At 38.7% G+C, this 19,087-nt stretch overlaps 1 protein-coding gene across 1 annotated transcript; it reads right to left on the bottom strand.

Annotated features, from left to right (window-relative positions):
- Positions 1-648: 648 nt before the first annotated feature.
- On the bottom strand, positions 649-18,784 carry fsd1 (fibronectin type III and SPRY domain containing 1). Its single transcript, XM_053504393.1, has 13 exons — positions 18,664-18,784; positions 16,623-16,718; positions 14,615-14,746; positions 11,622-11,723; positions 10,332-10,354; positions 8,218-8,339; positions 7,711-7,920; positions 7,522-7,620; positions 6,985-7,138; positions 5,923-6,005; positions 5,489-5,740; positions 4,334-4,422; positions 649-2,883 (listed from the first exon to the last, which is right to left on the bottom strand). Exons 1-13 carry the CDS (start codon positions 18,676-18,678, stop codon positions 2,773-2,775), a joined length of 1,488 nt encoding a protein of 495 aa, XP_053360368.1. The 5' UTR covers positions 18,679-18,784; the 3' UTR covers positions 649-2,772.
- Between the last annotated feature and the right edge of the window lie 303 nt (positions 18,785-19,087).

The raw sequence follows: 19,087 nt of genomic DNA, 5'->3' as shown, positions 1-19,087 counted from the left end.
CTTTCCTCACAGCATTCAGAAAAAAGTCTCCCATTTACAATTCTACCTCAGACACACCCACAAACATACTTTATGTACATAGAAAATTGTGAGAGTCCTAATTTTTTCCATAGCAAAAAACCTCCAAGATGAGATCTTATGTTAATCTCTTCTTTGTCTCCAAACAGAAATGAGCCATCTTTGAGACTTGAATGAGATTTAGGCGTTTTCTGCATCTTTTCAAAGGTGGTTTAAAAGTGGCTCATTACCTTTAAATCTCAGAGAAAGTTCACATTTGTCCTGTGTGCAACTCACATATGCAGAAATGAGCCATCTTTGAGACTTAAATGAGATTTGTGCCATTTTCTCAATCTTCTAAATCTATTTGTCTTGTGTGCGACTCCCTTTTTTTTTTTTGTTTCCCACACATAAAGTATACAGTAATTGTGAACTGCATTTGGGTTTTCTGATTTGTTCTGATACGATCCTTTTTAAAATGTATGCTTAGTCATGCGTGTATAGTCAGTTAAAATTAAATAAAACTGAGTTCTTTATATTGAAGAATATATTCTGCTAAAAGAATGGCACTTTATATTGCATAATCCTGACTCATATAGAGTATATTTATTAAAACATAATGCAAAGAATGGCTAAAATGACAAACAGTGCCATCTACACTAAAGAAACTGGAATGTTCAACATTTTTTCATGGCCACCCCAATTAAGCCTACAGTACATAAAGACATAATTTTCCACAATTTCTCCCACACATGCTCCAAGCCTGAAAATGTTTAAGTGGCCAGTTGTGTTAGAGAAATGTGCAGGGCATTGTCAGGCCTCGGTGTCAAGTCGGAAAAAAACACTTTATCCATCATCTGCCTGTCGCAGATGAAAATGAAGAAGAAGACCAAGAAGACAACGCTGAGGTGAAGGTGGGTTTTACTTTTTGGCGCCAAATTTAAAATTAACTATTGTTGACAGGGAGTCAAAATAAGTTTAAACCACAGAGTCTTTGGTAAAAAAGAAACTTAGCTGAAATTTACACAGCTTATGTTTGTTCTTAAACTGCAATTCAAATGCTACCTGTGGGTGGTTTAGCATGTGGATTAGCGTATCTAGGTAACTAACATTTGTGTGGTTTAAAATTTTTTTGTTTTTTTTTATGGTAAAAACGAGTCAGCTGGATTCAGTATTATTAAGTTGTTTTAAAAAAAAAACTTTATAGACATCAGTTAGTTACATTCTATAAATAAAGACCGATATGTTTGTTTGAGGAAAGGTTATCTTGGTAATTATATTTATTTTACTTTAACTGGGTTGTTTTTTAGAAGCATGCCACCTTAGGAGATCAAGAATGCAGGAGAATGTTCCGGAGTCTCCATCAGCGCCACATCATCAGTCAGGTAAGCATCAGCCCATAAACAAGCTCAAGCCCACCTCTCAACCTCCAGAAAGTTGGGAATGGAGTAGCTGAATGGTGTTTAGGTAAATCTCAAATGTTTTTATATATATATTTTTTGTTCCATTAGATGCTAAGCAACTCCAGGAGTTGCAGTCTTTGGATAAACTTGTTGGGCGTCCACTACAAGAGAAGACTGATGTAGCTGGGGAGAGAGAACTTTTCCCGGCATTGGCCTGTTCCTGTAGCCCTTACACACAGCAAGCAACCAATTTTCCATCTCCTTTTTGACTGATTCTGTCCACTGGAAGATTGTCAGGTTTTATAACATTTTGTATAAATTAGTATCTTGATTTGTCAGATTTTGCTGGTGTCTGTTATATTGTGTGAATTGTAACTTTATTACACTGTATGCTGTCAACTGATGATTTTTGATATGTTTAATATGACTATAATATTTCTAAATTGTTTCATCTATCTCATTTATATCTGATTTTCATCTCATTATGATCGTATATATGGCTTATTTGCTTCTCCTTCTAATGCAGTTCTGTTTCTCATGTACATCTCAGATTTCTCAAATGTTTCTCAAAACTGTTTTGCTTTGTGTCTCAGTTATATCTATTTGTTTCTCCTAAGTGGGGTTTAGGGGAAATAAAAGACAAAGTCGAGCTTGTAATGAGACAGCTCATTTCAGGCTCATGAGACAAGAAAAAGCTTATCCTAAGCAACAAAATTTTGCTATGGGTTGTAACATGTACCATGTAACTCTTGCATTCACAATTTTATCTCATCCATGCGATCAGACATCCACACAAAAATACTTGCATTCAGAATTTTACCTCACACATACACACACTATAAAAAGCACTCACATTCACGAGATGCACACCCACGAAATCTGCACAACACTCACACTTTTACCATACATATGCCCACACAATACTCTCACATCCACACCTATTCCCCTATGATGTGCTTTCACATTCACACCAAAACGCTCACATCTACCCACAAACATTTTCAATTTCACCAGTTTCCCTCACACATTTTTTGTACATGTATATGTAAGAATATCTTCACGACTCAAACAGCCTAATTGTCACCTCGTTTCGGTCATCAGTTACACAAACGATTTGTGTCAAAAGACAAAACCATGCTACACACACACACAGGTTCGACTGTGCTTACTGTAACTCGCACATGTTGATAGATGAAATGAGAAAAGCTGAAAGGCACAGAGAGCTGGTGCTTCTCTCAATCCCCCCCTCTCCATTTCCACACACCTTGGGGTAAATACATGAGTACTTTCTGCTGCCGCTAAGAGTCTGAGTGACAGGCGTCAGTTCTACAAAGCAGTGGAGGAAGACGTGTGGATGTGGGCGAGTGGAGGTCTAGGTTAGACTGGCGTTGGAGCTGCTGGCGGTGCTGTTCCTTTTCTGGCCGCACTGCACTATGGTAGGAACCTGCAGACCCGTCTGAACTGAGAAACTCCCGTTCCACACCTACAAAAAGGTTAGGAACAATCTTAACACATGTGCCATGAGCTGTGAATGGAAAAGCATCAGACTAGAATTTAGACTTCCAGTTATGTGAAACTTTCATGAAAAGTTCTGAAGTTAACAAAAAACAAACAAAAAATTAAATACATATAGTAGGTCCCCTATATACGAACATTCAAGTTACGAAATTTTTAAGATATAAACATGGGTTCAAGCAAATTCAGTTGCAGAAATTAGATCACATGTCCGGCTTACATAATATTATATACACCCATTTACACAGAGATTCAAAAACCTTTTAAGGAACAAATGTTCCAGATTTTATTAGAACCAGTACATAATGATTGAAGTTGGTCTTGCCTTGTTGTATGAATATGATGCTAACATTAATTTCTTGTTATAAACCACATGCAAGCAACAACTTCACATACATTGTCTCTGAGAGTGTAGCGATGGCCACTATTCTCGTTTTATTTTTCCCAATGAGAAACAGAAGTACTTACATTTGATACAGCTTCTTACATTAGCAAGTTAAATTAAATTACACAGTAAGTAACAGCTTCATACTAGCTACGTTCCCAAATTAGACTAGCAGAGCAGTCGGCTTTGCTGCACACACTCACGAGAGGAACCAAGGATACCCGTTATTTCCTTCTGAGCTTTACTTGGAATGCAACCCCACAGGTTCCAAATTCTTTCAAATGAAGTTTAAGAGGTTTATTTAATACTTTCTGAGAACTAGGAACTAAAGATCCGAGTGAGACACTTAAGAAATGGCACAAGCACCACAGGAATGATAAGGGGAATCATTCTCAGAAATCATTTTCAAAGAAATCTTAATTAAATGACACTTGTTGCCATCATTCAGTCTACATACGTAAGAAAAAAAAAAAAAAACTAATAGTCACTAGTCTTATTGTCTCTTGCTGGTGTGAACGTTTCGGTTGCCTTCCACAAATAGGTGTTGACTAAAATCTTTGCATTTATTTTTTTCTGAAATAGTTTACAGGACGTTATGATTGCTACAATAACTACAAATATATTTTCAAATTTTTAAGACAGAAGGTTGGTTGATTTCCTTCATTTCCATTTACGCAAACGATGATGTTTCGTAAATAAAGCATTAATTAAGTATTATATAACAAAGCATTAATTAATAAAGCATAAAGAATGAATTTTACGAATGTTAAGGTTAGGAGAGCGCTCGCATTCATATCTTTTAATCACCGCTGGCTGCGTTAAAGTGACATCTCTTGTTGAATTTGTACCAGTTTTCCCAAGAACATTTGTTTCAGTCCGTCATAAACAATGCATGACACACTTATTATGCTTTTTATAGCATCAAGTTTCATCGCGTGGCATTACCTGACTTTTCACCCAGAGCTTCATGCCAGTCACACACGGATATTTAAATGTCTTTTCTACAAGGCAGTGTTGATGGATGGCCTCTTACCATAAAAGCTGGAATAACCGGCTGCTGAAACTTGGTCCGGAAAGTATGCATGAGGGCTTTTGTTTTGGCGTTGTAGAAAGACAACATTCCTGGATGAAAAACAAACAAAAAAAGAAAAAAAATGAATTTTCAGTAACTGATGTGAGGAATTACCCCTGACGCTGGTTTAAATGCAGGAGTTCTGATCAGAAGGATAAATGATAAAACCTGTCGTTATACTATACAAACATGTATAATTAACACTTATAAAGTAATCTTTTGGGTGTAAAAATAAACAAAACACAGACTTTAAACACTTTCCTTTACAACAACAAACATTTTCTACCTGCACCCTGCTCTTCTTTTAAATGTATATCTTTGATTTTATGCCTTTTATTTTCTACTTCAAATACTCCTGGTAGACATTCCATTGTACACATACTGTATCTGGCCTTTTTTCCTATAAGAGCACGTCTCAAAGGGTTCCACATCTAGTACAACAATCTGCCAAGGATTACAATTAAATTATTACATAATGACTTATGACTAGTTTATAGGTATGCACTTTGTAAGCAAAACAACCACATCCTTCTTGTCCTCTGTTGAATTTCACAAAAACACCCTGCGGCATGTCATGTTGACATGCGATGTCCTATTAAACAAAATTCCATTTGTGGACAGTCACATGGCTTTCCACTGTTTCTATATAAACTGATGCACTGATGCATATGAGGAAAAAGCAATCCTTTAAAGTTAAAAGTTTTACTGACTTCAGACGGAATTTTCAGATATGCTTTATTAGCTCCCGTTGCACCACGATCCACGAAGATCCAAAAATAACTGCCTTTAACAATACATTAGATGAGATTGTTAAAGCTACAGACACTGAACCAGCGTGTTTGGAACAGGAGTGAAACAGAAGGAACCAAAAATGCATGATCGGAGCTGTATTTCAGCTAGAACATTAACAGACATGTAACAGACATGTGAATTAAACTTTTTAACATAAATTCTAATCTTTAAAGTTAGAGTTCTACCTCTGACACTGGAAACTATTTCCATATAATTTTCAATAAAATGTACTCCAGCAACATATTAGAAGTACATTAGTAATAAAAATAATAATAATAATAATAATAATAATACCGTCAAAGATGTTACAACCTGTGTCCTCACCTTCATCGTAGTTGCAGTAGATGCCCATGCGCTCAGGGATGGGGCAGTCCAGCGCACGCGCCTTGTTGTTGTGCTTGGCACTGAGGTTCTGCTGGAGCCAGTTGTTCAGATGGACGCACCAGGAGGCGCTAGTCTTCCCGAGCTGATCGAATCGTCCAAGAGAGCGCAGTGCCACGCCCGCAGCAAACGTCTTGCTCTCTTTATCGAACCGAACTTCCCAGTAGTGCTGTCCTGAGTCGATCATGGTGTCACCTGTGTGTGAAAAAGCACCGTGAGATACACACACCCATCTTTTTGTCATGCTAAATATTTACAGAAATAAAGAAAACAGTTTGGCTAAAGATACAAACAGAACAGACCGTATAAAGATCATATTATCATAAAATATGCCACTTGACACTCTCTAAACCACATCATTTCTCCTTGGCACTCACCCAGAACAGTGTAGGACTCGGCCGTGAAGCGGTCTCGACCCACACGGGCTGACGGCGCTCTCTTTGGAGACATCATGGCCGTCCTGTGGAGACAAACATACATTAACACAACTGAGCAGTGTACACAGACAGAGGCACACATTTCCCTACTGCACCAAATACACTGAACATAACACACATCATATAACATTCCTGCAGTCTACCTGAGCCTCCAATAACGAACTGGAATCCATAATAACTTAAACACATTATACTGAACCTATATAAATATCTATATAAATAAAATAAAATTTAATTGAATAACACAGAAGGATTTGAATATAATAGATCACATTATGCCACGTTGTCTTAAGGCCCCGAGTAAACTACGGTCTTCTTCTGACTGCCAGCCCGAATACGGTTTAATTTGGAATCAGCTTGACCAGTAAATAAAAATAAATTAAATAATAAATAAATAAAAACCAGAATCTGATTTTTGCAAATCTGATCTGAACAAAATTGTGAAGTGGTTTTGAAATCAGATTAAAATTCTTAAAGATGTGTCTCAATTGCAACCTGATGATCTGGTCCAAATGATCAGGAGGGCTGGACCAATTTGAATCCGATTTGAAGATGGAAATAAACAGTTAAGAATTTTGCAGAAAGTTAAGTTGCTCTATGCTTCAGGAGGTCATCAAGGGTCTTCTTTCACTTATTTGCAATATTACCTGTAAGCATATAAAAGCTGTGCCTTTGAATTTTCTGTGCAGCTACTGTATATACAGTAAACTGTGTTTTTAGGAAGAGCATCTGGCGTAACCCTAGGGAAAATAAAAATAGTCCCTGAAAATGGGATTAAGTGAAATGTCTACTATCATGTATGAAGGTGGTTGGGGTGGTGGTGGTGGGGGGGGGTGCCAGTCTGAACAGAGCCAAATCCGCCCTGATCACTTTCAAATAACAGACAATTGGTGCTAAAGATCAGAGTTGTGAAACTGCAGTCTAAACAAAGGCCTAAAGCACATGTGCAACACCTCCCACACAGAAAAAAAAAGTGACTGGATCAGGAGAAATGGGACGGACCGGGCCGGAGAGTGCATGGGAGAGCTGGTTCGGTTCTTTTCCTTGCGGATGTCCTGGATCGGCGTTTTCCCCCCACTGCTGTCCCACTCCACACTCAGGTCCTCCACCTTCAGGTTCTGATGGGCCGACCCCGCGTCCAGCTTAAACACAAACGCTGGAGCGAAGACGAGAAAAGACATAATGAACATTAAAATAGTGAATAAACAGAAAAAAATGCTTCACGATGATACAGTTCAAACAGAAACTTTAGTTCACCCTTTTGACCAAATTAAGAAGTACAGGATGTAGGAATTATATTTATAGTTAGAAATGTATTGTGATTGTTTTCACATTAGAGTATGGTAAGATATTGGGGGATTAAAAACTAAAGCTAGTGTTGGTTTAAAAGTTGGTGAAATGTTGCGGGAGTGTGTTTGCTGTCTTTAGTTGTACAGCAAGTTCACAGCACATCAGCTTAAATGTTTTGCTCCGGTCAATACCTGTATGCCTCGTTAATCTTTAACGCTGTGTGTGTGTGTGTGTGTGTGTGTGTCTCACCATGGGTCTCCAGAGTAACCAGCTCAGAGAACTCTCCTGCTACAGCTTTATTGCACGCCTTCACCCGGAACGTCATGTAACGTGTGTCGAAGCGAAGGCCTGCGCAAACACACACACACACACCAGAGTTACACACAGACCATGTGAAAAAAACATAAAAAGGGAGTGCCATAATATCCCTGGTTCGACCTGTAAGCGTGTACTCTGTTTCTTTAATCCCCTCCACCACCATCCACGGATGTTCCTCTCGAGCGCGTGGTGGCCCCTCGTGGTTGGTTCGCCGGTACTCCAGAATGTAGTGGTCGATTTTAGAGTCTGGTTCCGGTAACGTCCACACCGCAGTGACAGAGTTATCACACACCTGACACTCAGACTCCTGGATCTCTGGAGTAGCAGGAACTACGGAAAGGAACAGTGTTACTGCTGACACCCTAACCCCCCCCAGAAAAAAAAAAAATCCCAAAAGCCTTGACTATTCAAAAAACTCCAGGTATTATTATTTATGAGAAAATGCATAATGGTATGATTGGATCATGTAGCAGGCCTTATTTTATGACATCACAAACCAAGTCATATGTGGCACTGAGCGTTTTTTTTGGTTTGTTTGTTTTTTTGGTTTGTTTTTAAAAGTGTGTTCATTTTTAACTAAAAAAGTCAGTGTGTTTTGGAAAAATGGCTGTTATGTGTGAAACGAACCTGGGAGGAATTTGATGGCCTGGAGCATTTCGCGCTCTTGAGTAAAGTCCACCATCAGGTGACTCATACTGTCACTCGCTTTAGCTTTTAAAGAGAGTCGAAAAGCTGGAGCCATGGTAACACTGCGTGCACACACACACACACACACACACACACACGCAGGGAAAACCCAGTTAAAAAAGTAAGAATTTCAAGAACTTGTTTGGTAAGCATGCACAAATAATCATGAGGAACAGAAAACCTGAAGATTCACAGCACAGAGTGTGTGAGAGGAAGAACACGGAATCCGTTTCCGTAATCAGTCCATAATCATCAAACTTCAGCCAAATGATCAGGCGTGATCATAAGACCTGAGTAATTTAACAGCTGGGCAACACGTTAAGTCTCTTAGTGGCTCTAAGTGGTTTATTTGATGTGGGGTATTCTGTCCGAGGTACAGTAGGGTGAAAAACTCTACACCTCTGCATGGCGTCTTTCATTAAAGGTCCAAATTCTGTGAGTTACAGTACTGTGCAAAAGACCTGACCCCTCCATTTAATCCTTATTTTGCCTTTAAAGACCCAGGCGACTTTCTTTTTTTGTTGAATGCAAGTCTTGAGGGATACTGTATTTCTCCAGGCTTCCTGAAGGTCATTTTTTGTCTCTTATCTCACCTGAGCAGGTTCAGTGGAATGTTTGTTGTTTGTTAAATCTCACCGTGACCTATGAATCATTTAACCTAAAAGAAAACACGGCATGAGGCATGAGCCAGTGAGAAACAGGTGCGGATGATGACAGATGATCAGGCAAAGTGTTTGGAACAGACAGGAGGGGAAATGAGGTTGCTGCTGAGGTTGCTACAGAAACGACTGTTTTTTACATTTCATTTTTACCCACTTTGCCGCCTGTCACAGTAAAACATTTGTTCCTGTTTCCTTAATTTAAAGTACGTAATGTAATTTAATATGAAGAAATGGGAAGGCTTTTGCACAGCACTGTATGAACAGTACACACGAATCAGAACTCATGTTGGAATTGATTGATTTGAATTCATAAATGTCTTAGTTTATATGCATGCAGATTTTTTTTTTGCTGTTTACGAGATATAAATCGTCTCACATTTAAAGTGTTCGCTCTAAACTCCTCTCATACACTCTGCTTCAACATGATCAGGTAAAAACCACTACACTACATACTAAGGTGAGCGGAAATAAATGAAGAGACAGAAAGTGGTGATGTAGGGAGAGGGGGAAAAAAAACAGGGAGGGAACAAGACACAACGAGAAGCCTTTGCTAGCTAGATGAGGATGATGATGATGATGATGATGATGATGTGTGAATTGTTGTGCAGTTTAGGGCATGTTCTTACATCCCCCCTTGTTTTACACGTTTATTTTTAGCCGAAAGAGGAACAGTCATGCTGTTAAATAGCCTCAAGACCAGGCTTAAGATTAAAACAAACAAACAAACAAAAAAAACCTGTCCTGCTGTTACAGTAAAGTAACCGATGAAGTGAAGTTACTGTAATGCTGTAGTTGATTATTTTCCTATAACAGCACATTTTATTTATTCTGCATAAAACAATCATGCATTAAAAAAAGACACATTGTATCTGTTTATAGGTTCATTTAATGTAGTGTAGCTCTAATAAAACCAGTTAGTTCCTGTTCCACGTACGTTACAGCAGCTATAATGTAGATGTCGCTTCCTCACCAGCTTCTTATTTTTATCTTTTTGGATTTAATAAAACAAAAATACAAAGCTTGCTGTGTTACTGAGGAACTGCAAAAAAGCCTAAACTAATTTGACCTGAAGATGTCTGAAAACATACAGTTACAGCTACAAAGCACTGACACTGGAGACTCCTTCTATTATTCATGATTCAAAAATTACACTTTGAATTGGCAAAAATGTTGCCAATGTTCCTGTGTTGCCATTGTATAACACAATGCAATGAGCGCATTAATATAAACCTGCACAACTATCAGTCCTGCTGTTATAGAGAATTCATCAACACCTTGATAAATTTCAACCATGTCTGTTCCCCTTTAGGAGTTTACAAGGGTAAGGACTAAATAGTGCATGGCTCTGAATACAACTCAGTAAAGACGCGGTGTGTTCCAGGTGTACTGTACCTATCCTTTATGTCTTTTGCCGCCTGAAAGCAGAGAAGAAAGGAGAAAAGAGAAGGAGAGAGAAAAACAGAAAGGTGGAGAGACAGGGGGCGAGAAAGAATTAAACAATACATCAGTTATTACGAGCACGGAGACAGCAGAGACGACCGCTGACGGGAAACAAGCACCACTTTGTTACAGTAATTATGTCATGCTTAAGTCATAGCCGTGTTACTGCAGCAGGGCACGACAGCAGAGAGAGAGAGAGAGAGAGAGAGAGAGAGAGAGTTACATTAAAATATATATTTCAAAAAGAAGGTACAAAGGGATTGCAAGTCCTTCATCAGGAAAGTGTTTTCATTTTCTACATTTTTAAACATTAATGTAAATTTCTCCTATGGAGTCATATAAAAAAAAATGCATTACATATGAAATAGGAATAAACTCTAAATGTAAAAATTAACATTATTTGCATTTTTTTGGACTGAGTACCCGAGTACTTTATGTTCATTTGATTATTTCTTCCATTTAATAAGAAAATAAGAAAAAAACAAAACAAGACTTTTTAAAGGGTTAAAGCTTTAAAACAGTAACTAAAAATAAAGGCTTTCAGAACCTGGTGTTAAATTATTAACCAATTTACAGAACTCAGATAAGTAAATTAGACCCCGCTGTTAGTGTCTAATGAACCGCTGATATAAATCAATAGAAATAAAGTTGCTAGATGTCGATGATAAAGAAAAACAACTTAGAATCTATAAAAAATATATTTTATAACCTATAATTATTTAGCATTTTAATTAGCATGGGCTGTGTGTAACTGGGTCAAAATTATGAATTTGTGATTTCAAGTCTTTGTGCTACAAAACAAGAACATAATCTATTATCATAATATCCATCATAATTTACCATTTTTCTGTGCCACAAAAACAAATAAAAAGTTTTCCCACTTTTATTTCAAATAAACATGACCTACACTTAGCACTGAATCTGGCCTTTAAATGCACGCGGTGGAATCAGAGTTTTATGTGTTGTATCGGGAACGTGCAAAAAAAAACGCAACCTGCTCACTCCCTCACTCCCTCACGCACTCACTCCCTCACGCACTCACTCCCTCACGCACTCACTCCCTCACTCCCTCACGCACTCCCGCACGCACTCACTCACTTACTCACTCCCTCACGTGCGCGTGTTGCACGTAGACACTGAAGGTACATAATCAGGGAAATTCCCGCGCATACTCTGAAATCTAACCCTGATGGTGACCCTGGCTTCATTCACAGAAGGAAATATTTCCAAGTGGGCGTGTACCTGGGTGAAGCCGTCCGTCTCAGATGAGCAGAGCGTCTGATTGGCCAATTCGAGCAGCTCCTCCGAACTCTCCAGGGCTTTTGTACAGGCGCTCAGCTGATTCTGACGAAACATGATGAAGAAAAACACACTTACCAAACATAGTGTTAAATGCTTTGGTGCAAGATGATTGCAAATATGTATATAATTGTAGGATTTTGCAGAAATGGCTCATTGCAAGTATTCAGAGATTAGCTGTTCTGGTAACATTTATAGCTTTATTATTATTTTTTTTTTCGAATAAACTACTTTTGTGTAAAATCTAAATGAACATTAATTAATTAACCTTTTTGTTCAAAATTTAGCTAATTTTTAATAATGCACTGTTTTGCAGTATTTTTAAACACTATCTGAAGCTGTTTTTTATTTGACATACACTACCTTATGGAACACGGGAAGTTCCTGGACAAGCAGCGCACCCTAGTGGTGTGGACATTTTCATATCGCTCCAAGAACCAGAGTTGCGCAACTTTTGAGGAAAAACATTAATAAGCTGAACATTTACAGATTCATGATAGCTCGCTTCTGCTAGGTGTCATTTTTTTCTTCCGTTACTTAGCAACAGCATCCGTTTGACTTTAATCATGTAAATGCTGAAAGGGGTGTTTTTTTAGACTTCAGGGGTTAAAAATATAATTTTACAAGCTGCATGTGAGAGCAACATGAATTCCATATGATCTTACAACAAACTGGATCCAAATACATGAAATGATTTCTTTTGATGATTATTTCTAAAATCCAATGTCTAATCTGTGTGTGAAGCTCAGACTGAAGGTCATAAGAAGGATTATACAGAGACAGGTCATACATCCTTGAGGTTCAGTTAACTTAACTGTGTGTGTGTCTCACAGTCGTCTCACACACTCTCCAGGTGTGTGCATTTCTTCTAGTGAATACTAAACACTCATGCATATACATGACGTATTCATTAGCTACCACCATTATCAGAACTACATTTAAAATTCCAAACCTGAAGCTGCTCACACAAAGGAAACACACACACACACACACACACACACACACACACACACACACCTGCATCAACAGAACTGAAAAATGTGTCTGTTATCAAAGGAGTAGGTACTACAGTAACTAACTTGCACTGCACTGGATTTGGTGCTGTGTGATGTGCTGTGATTGGCTGATTGAGCTGTCAATCAAGCTGAAGGTTCGTTTACATCACCTGTCATTGGTGTTACTGTTAAAGTAAATGTAAAACTGTAAATGTAAACTGTATGAGTAAAGTGTTAGTGATGTTTATAGCTATTGTAATTTTATCACTGGTGGATGCATATACACACACACACACACACGCACGCATACACGCGCACACACGCACGCACGCGCACGCACGCACGCGCACACGCACGCGCACACGCACGCGCACACGCACGCGCACGCGCACACACACATACACACACACATACACACACACATACACACACACAAAACTCGGTTAATGAGGTCCAGTTATGCCATTTTAAAGGTTGCTAATATTGCTTAATGAGTCTCTTCAAACAGGATAACATGTATGTAAGGTCAAAAAACACTTCAGTTTTCTCTAAAAATAGATTTCATTTGACCCCATATCTAAATGATTCGTAAACGACTCGTGTGAAGCAGCTCGAAGATTCAGTCTGTCTAAACCCCTCCTTTCCGTGAGCCCTCACTGCTGTGATTGGTCAGATGGCGCGGTGATTTATGATTGGTCTACAGCTACAGCGTGTGTCGGAAAACGAAACGCCCATGACCATAACTGAACGACGGCTCTGGAGACGCGTCAATACATAGAAAAGATGGCGTCAGTTTTACCGTTTAACGACCAGCTAATTTTATATTAACTGTGGCTACAAAACTCGAGAGGTCTTTTATCTTTGTGTCGTGTTGCGTTAAAAGGCCGGCGAGCAAAAAGGACAAACACAAATAAGTAGATGAAGCAAACGTGTATTATACAAATATAAATAAAGTAAACGGAAAAAGGTGCACAACAACCAAACAAAGATATAAACAATATTTACAAACTATATATAATAAACGGTGTGTGTATGTGAACGCGAGTGAGTGGAAAATGTCCGAAGTCACACGTGTTTATTGTACGTGTGTAATCCCAGTATACCGAGTATGGTTCGATCTCACCGGGGTTAATAAAGTCCGGGAGGCCGATGACGGAGGGTGAGAAGTCCGGGGAATATGTCCAGTCAAAGATAATCCGGTTAAAAAGTCTTCGAAAGAAAATGATCCACAACAATCTCTCCTTCTCTCGTCCAAACAAACATTATGCAAATATGTTACGGAGTGACGTGGATCCGTAACAGAGTAAAAACAGATTTGATAACGACTCGTTTAGGCGAATGTGAGCCGATTCTTTTTTTTATAGACAAAAACTCCATTTATCGTGCACTGTCAGCGTCACAGATAGTGTAGATAGTTTATGTTCACACACAGCTACATGACACACGGCATGAAAGAAAATATTTGAAAAAGCATAATAGGACCTCTTTAAAGTTGATAATTGATATTCGCTTGATAATCAAATCAATTTTTCCTTAAAGGTCAGTTATCCTTGCTTCAAAGTATGCGCGTCCCAACAGAGTGGGTGTGGCCTTTACGTCTGTCAGTCACAATAAAGAAGGGCTGGAATGTGTGACTGTCAAATCTGCATTCGAAACCACACACAATAGCCCAGCTGACCACATTATTAGGTCTGATTATGTAAACTAGGAAAATGCAGTAACAGTAAATGGGCGGGGCTTATAGAGTGTGACGCATTTCCAGGTTGCGTATTCATTACGTCTGGAGTTATTGATCTGGTGATACGTTCAGAGACTCCAGTGGCTTTTTCTGCAGTCGTGATCATTTTTGTGGACTCATCAAGCAGAGAAATGTGACACTCAACAGAGCGGAAAAAAATGTTTCAAACGTGTTTTTTTTTTAAATTAGAATTCAGCCCTGACCTGCAGCTCATATGTACGACCGGCGCGCTCCTGTTTGATTCGGGTCATCATCCCCTCCTTCAGCTCGTCCAGAACAGCATGCAGGGAGCTGAACTCAGACTCCAGATCCTCCTGAACACGGGTGGAGTTTGCCTACACACACACACACACACACACACACACACACACACACAGGGCCAGTGAGTAGAGCTTTGGCTCGTGCCTGGCGTTCATCAAGCTGATGTCTTTAGTTCTGAAACGTCAGTAGTGAGAGCGCTGCACTCGACAGCTTCTGCACCTCATTCATCACATCAGAGAGGTACTACACTGTGCAGTGCGATTTGTGTAAAGATTAAAGACCCTTTTACAGGAAAATCACCAACAACAGACAGGTGTAATAAAGCAGACTTACTGTTTCCATCGTGGCAAAAACAACATGTGTTAAAATATTTTACATTTATGGTTAAGTTTTGTGGGCGTGGCTAAAAGTTAACATACTACCGTGATTATGTCTGATTGACATTTATCATCATACAGTACAACCATAAGAATGGACAAAATCAGTATTCAGTGAGCGGCGCAGTGGTAAAGAGCTCGCGCTATCATCCAGAGATCGCTGGTCCGATCCCCGGGTGATGTTGTAGCCTCCCGAAGCCGAAGGTCTAGAGAGAGCTGATTGGCCGAGGTCTTTTAGAGGGGTGGGATGAGAAGCACTTAGTGCTCACACATCAATTACGGCTCTATAGCCGATCAGAGGCGTCTGTGAGCTCACGCAAGCGAAAGGAGCGGATGGCGCTGCCCTCCGAGTGCGTTACACCACCCCCATCGGTGCGTGAGCAAGCAGTTCAAAAATATATGGATTGGAGGAAACATGTGATAGTCTTTAGCCCTCCAGACTAAGTGGTAGTGGTAGTAGTAGCCTTAATATGGAGCCCCCTAGTGACGAAAGAGAAATTGTATAGAACTAAATTAGGGAGAAAGTCTGGAAAAAAAATCCCTTAATTTCTCTATATAATCCCCTGCTACACTAACGTACTTATCCTGGTATTTCACTAGCGCTTGGATACTTTTCAAGGATCAGGCTTCCACTCGCTGAATGTAAAGGACTGCATTAGGCTCAGAGCCACCGCGGCCGCGATCGCCATTCATGGACGTACAGCCTTCTTTAAAACGTTGGCACCGTCCAGGTGTTTTACTGCAGCTGAGAGTCTCATTACCGGACTGGGTTTTATGTCAAGTCAATCGATTTTACTCCTTTATTATCCAAAAATATCACCACAAGTACCAGTTTGACTTGAACGCCCCTCATATTTAATCCTCACCAGTATAGCCGAGATCCTTAACCGGGCTGTAAGAGAACCTTTCAGTATCCGAGTCCTGCTTAATGGTTAACAGCCTAGGTTTCAGTGATCTACAGCCTTGAGGAAGAATGTTAACAGTTTGCTAGTCGCTGTTGCTCAGTGTCTCCTGCACACACACAAGTTTCCCATCAGCTTAGAGCTAGATCATTAACCACAGACAGAGAGGCAACTGAATGTTGCAGTAACTTAATGATCGGTATAAAGGCATTTATTTGTGCAAAGCCAATAAAAAAAAGGACAATTTAATCATAATATTAATATTATGTCATCATGTTTACTAACCCCTATATGGTATAGGGAATAAACATCCAAATGTCCATAATTAAACGCATTTATTAATTTCAGTCCCCTATCAGAAAGCCCTTTCCAAAGTCTTCATGTAAATGTGTTTTGTTGTGCGTTTCCTGCTTGTGTTCATGTTTACATTATTTTTATTTATGGCTATAAAAGGGAGAAAAACCTGTTTGTGATTTGACTAAACTGGATGTGCAATTATGGTTAAAAAAAAAGATTTCTGCATAAACACAAATTGACAAAGCATAAATTACAGTATGTTTCATAATTAAGTTTTAAAAGTTCATTAGATTATCCTCCCAATCCTGATAAAAACATTCCCAGTGAGTGGCATGACTTTGTACATGGATTTTGGTGTCTTTTCCCCCTCATACCTCCAGATTCTGTAGATTTTGCTTCAGACAGCAGATGAAGTTCTGGATCTCCTCATTCTTTAGTGCCAACGTGTTGACGATCTTTTGGAGCGACTCCTGTAACACACATGCATGGAATAAAAACCCATATACAGTCACTCGGCCAAACGGGATCTGTCTGGTTGCACTGGATTAAGTCTGAGAAAAAAAGTGAGAGAGCTGAATTAAAGGATACGGAGGTTTACAAAACGTCAAATGCAGTAAGGACACAGGACAGAGTCAGGTGTCTGTATGTGAGTCTTGTGATGGGTGAGTAGATATATTTATATAGAACAGGGTCACGACAAGATGTTCAATTTCTAACAGTGAAATATTAAACTCTTTTCCTATAATGAAAAAGAAATAATAGTGTCACCAAATAGTGTTTAGGAGAAACGGCAGCAGTTACTAGTCTACACATGTCCTAGATTATCACACTGCTACCAGTTCATCAATGACTGAACAGGCCAGTCTCCTTATTCATCATGATTGTTGGAGCATCGTTTATATTTTATCTTTATCATCAGTTAACGGTGTCAAATAATACTAAATATTGTTTCATTTCATCTTCGGTAAACCTCACAGCAAATTTACTTTTATACGAGTGACACTTAAAATACCAAAACACTTTCCTTTGGTTTTAACTTGGTTTGTTTCTAGTTTTCATACAGAGTCCCCACAAAGCAGAAGTGTGTGAGAGTCTTGTGATGGATGAATAAATATGTTTAGTTAGAATCGGGTCCCAACAAGTCACCTGACCGCAGGGTGTGTTAAACTTTTTTTGTGAAAGTATGTTGTGGCTGTTATAAGCTATTATACAGCTATATTTAATCAATAACTACAAAATGAGATGTCTTTGTCTGAATAGAAAATAAATCACCCAAATGATCTTTTTTAAAAATAGTTTTGATTTAAAAATTGATCTTTTCATATGAAAGAGACGAAGAGCTCATTTACAGACATAATACCATGTGTATCAATATAAACAAGAATGAAACTTCTTATAATTGACCAAAGCAAATCTTGTGTGTGTTTGACACAACCTGGGTTAAAATCGTTTTTGTCAAAGCTTTAGCAAAACGAATCAACAGGTTCAGGTCCAGCTTCTTTGCAACAACTATTACCCAGCTAAACTCAATACAACACTGCTGAACCAGTTAAACCACTGACACCCCATTACCAATCTATTATGATCTATTATAAAAATGTAATATTAAATCAAGATAATTATAACACTGCGGTACTTATAGAATCGCAATTGTAATCGAATCGGCATCGAGATAATATCTTGATATTATTGTATCGAGAGGTGACTGGTGATTCGCGTCCCCAATACATGCTGTACTGTAGACGGTCAAGCCATTAAACCTTGTTGAATTGAATTGATTAGTGACCGGTTATCACAATAATCATCCGAGGTGCTCCTTTTAACAAACATATTTTAATGTTAGACAAAATACAAAAATGTGAATACTTTAAATACACACCAAGTATTGTTTTTTTAAATACATGCACAAAAACCCTGTATAAGGGTGCAAATGTGCAGGGATGATGATGATGCTCCTCCACGCCCTGAGCATCCTGAGACCATACACCGGTCTGCTTTGACATACAGAACCTTTAGACTAATAATCAATGCAGAAACACTATATGATGTAAAATGTTCATGCACATTATTAAAGAAAAAGTACAGAATAGAGTAATTGTTAATAAGACTAATACAGAGCATATGCTTGAGCTCATACCACAATATTAATGATAATGCACATGCATTTTCTAAGTTTGAATTTGTGTGTGTGTGTATATATATATATATATATATATATATATATATATATATATATATATACTAAAAGAGAGAGAGAGAGAGAGAGAGAGAGAGACTTTACTCTGTGTCCCTGTGTCCTGTCCTGATGGGAGGCTGCAGTGAGAATAAAGCTGGGAGCCTCATGCAGCAACTCTGCTTGCTCTCTTTGTTATCTCCAAAACACCATAAACGCTTTTAATCTCTTATCTCACCCACCTTTTGCTCGTCCATGTCGCAGCACCGTCACTCCGGCGTCCAAGGAGTGCTTTAATAGGATTTAATTGTTTATTTATTTGTATCCCAGAGCCTGCGGAGCGGCTTCAGCACTGATGATGCTGTTACAGAGCGCAGAGATCAGAGGTGCGGCATTACGTCATCGCCGGTACCGGAAGTATGTTTTTTATTGGATTAAAAAAACAAAACAAACGTTTCAATTATTAAGTTAATTAATGAGTAAGAGTAAATATTTTTGCATATCTGTTTTTTTTTTTTTTTTACAAAATACATTAAAATAACCAATAGAGAACAAACTTCAAAAGATAGTTTTGTATTTGCGCAGACGTTAAAGCCAGGCGACGTTTGAACCAATCACATACAAATGTCTCATCCGGGCACTTCCGACTACATACAAATGTCTCAT

The sequence above is a fragment of the Clarias gariepinus genome, chromosome 9 (assembly GCF_024256425.1).
Source record: "Clarias gariepinus isolate MV-2021 ecotype Netherlands chromosome 9, CGAR_prim_01v2, whole genome shotgun sequence".
NCBI lineage: Eukaryota > Metazoa > Chordata > Actinopteri > Siluriformes > Clariidae > Clarias > Clarias gariepinus.
This window is presented reverse-complemented; position numbering and strand designations above follow the sequence as displayed.

Excerpts from the sequence above, each read along its gene's own strand:
- fsd1 (XM_053504393.1), bottom strand. Across the intron at positions 7,621-7,710 it reads AACAGAGTACACGCTTACAG|GCCTTCGCTTCGACACACGT; the intron begins GTCGAACCAGGG and ends GTGTTTGCGCAG. Across the intron at positions 7,139-7,521 it reads GGTTACTCTGGAGACCCATG|CGTTTGTGTTTAAGCTGGAC; the intron begins GTGAGACACACA and ends TCTTCGCTCCAG.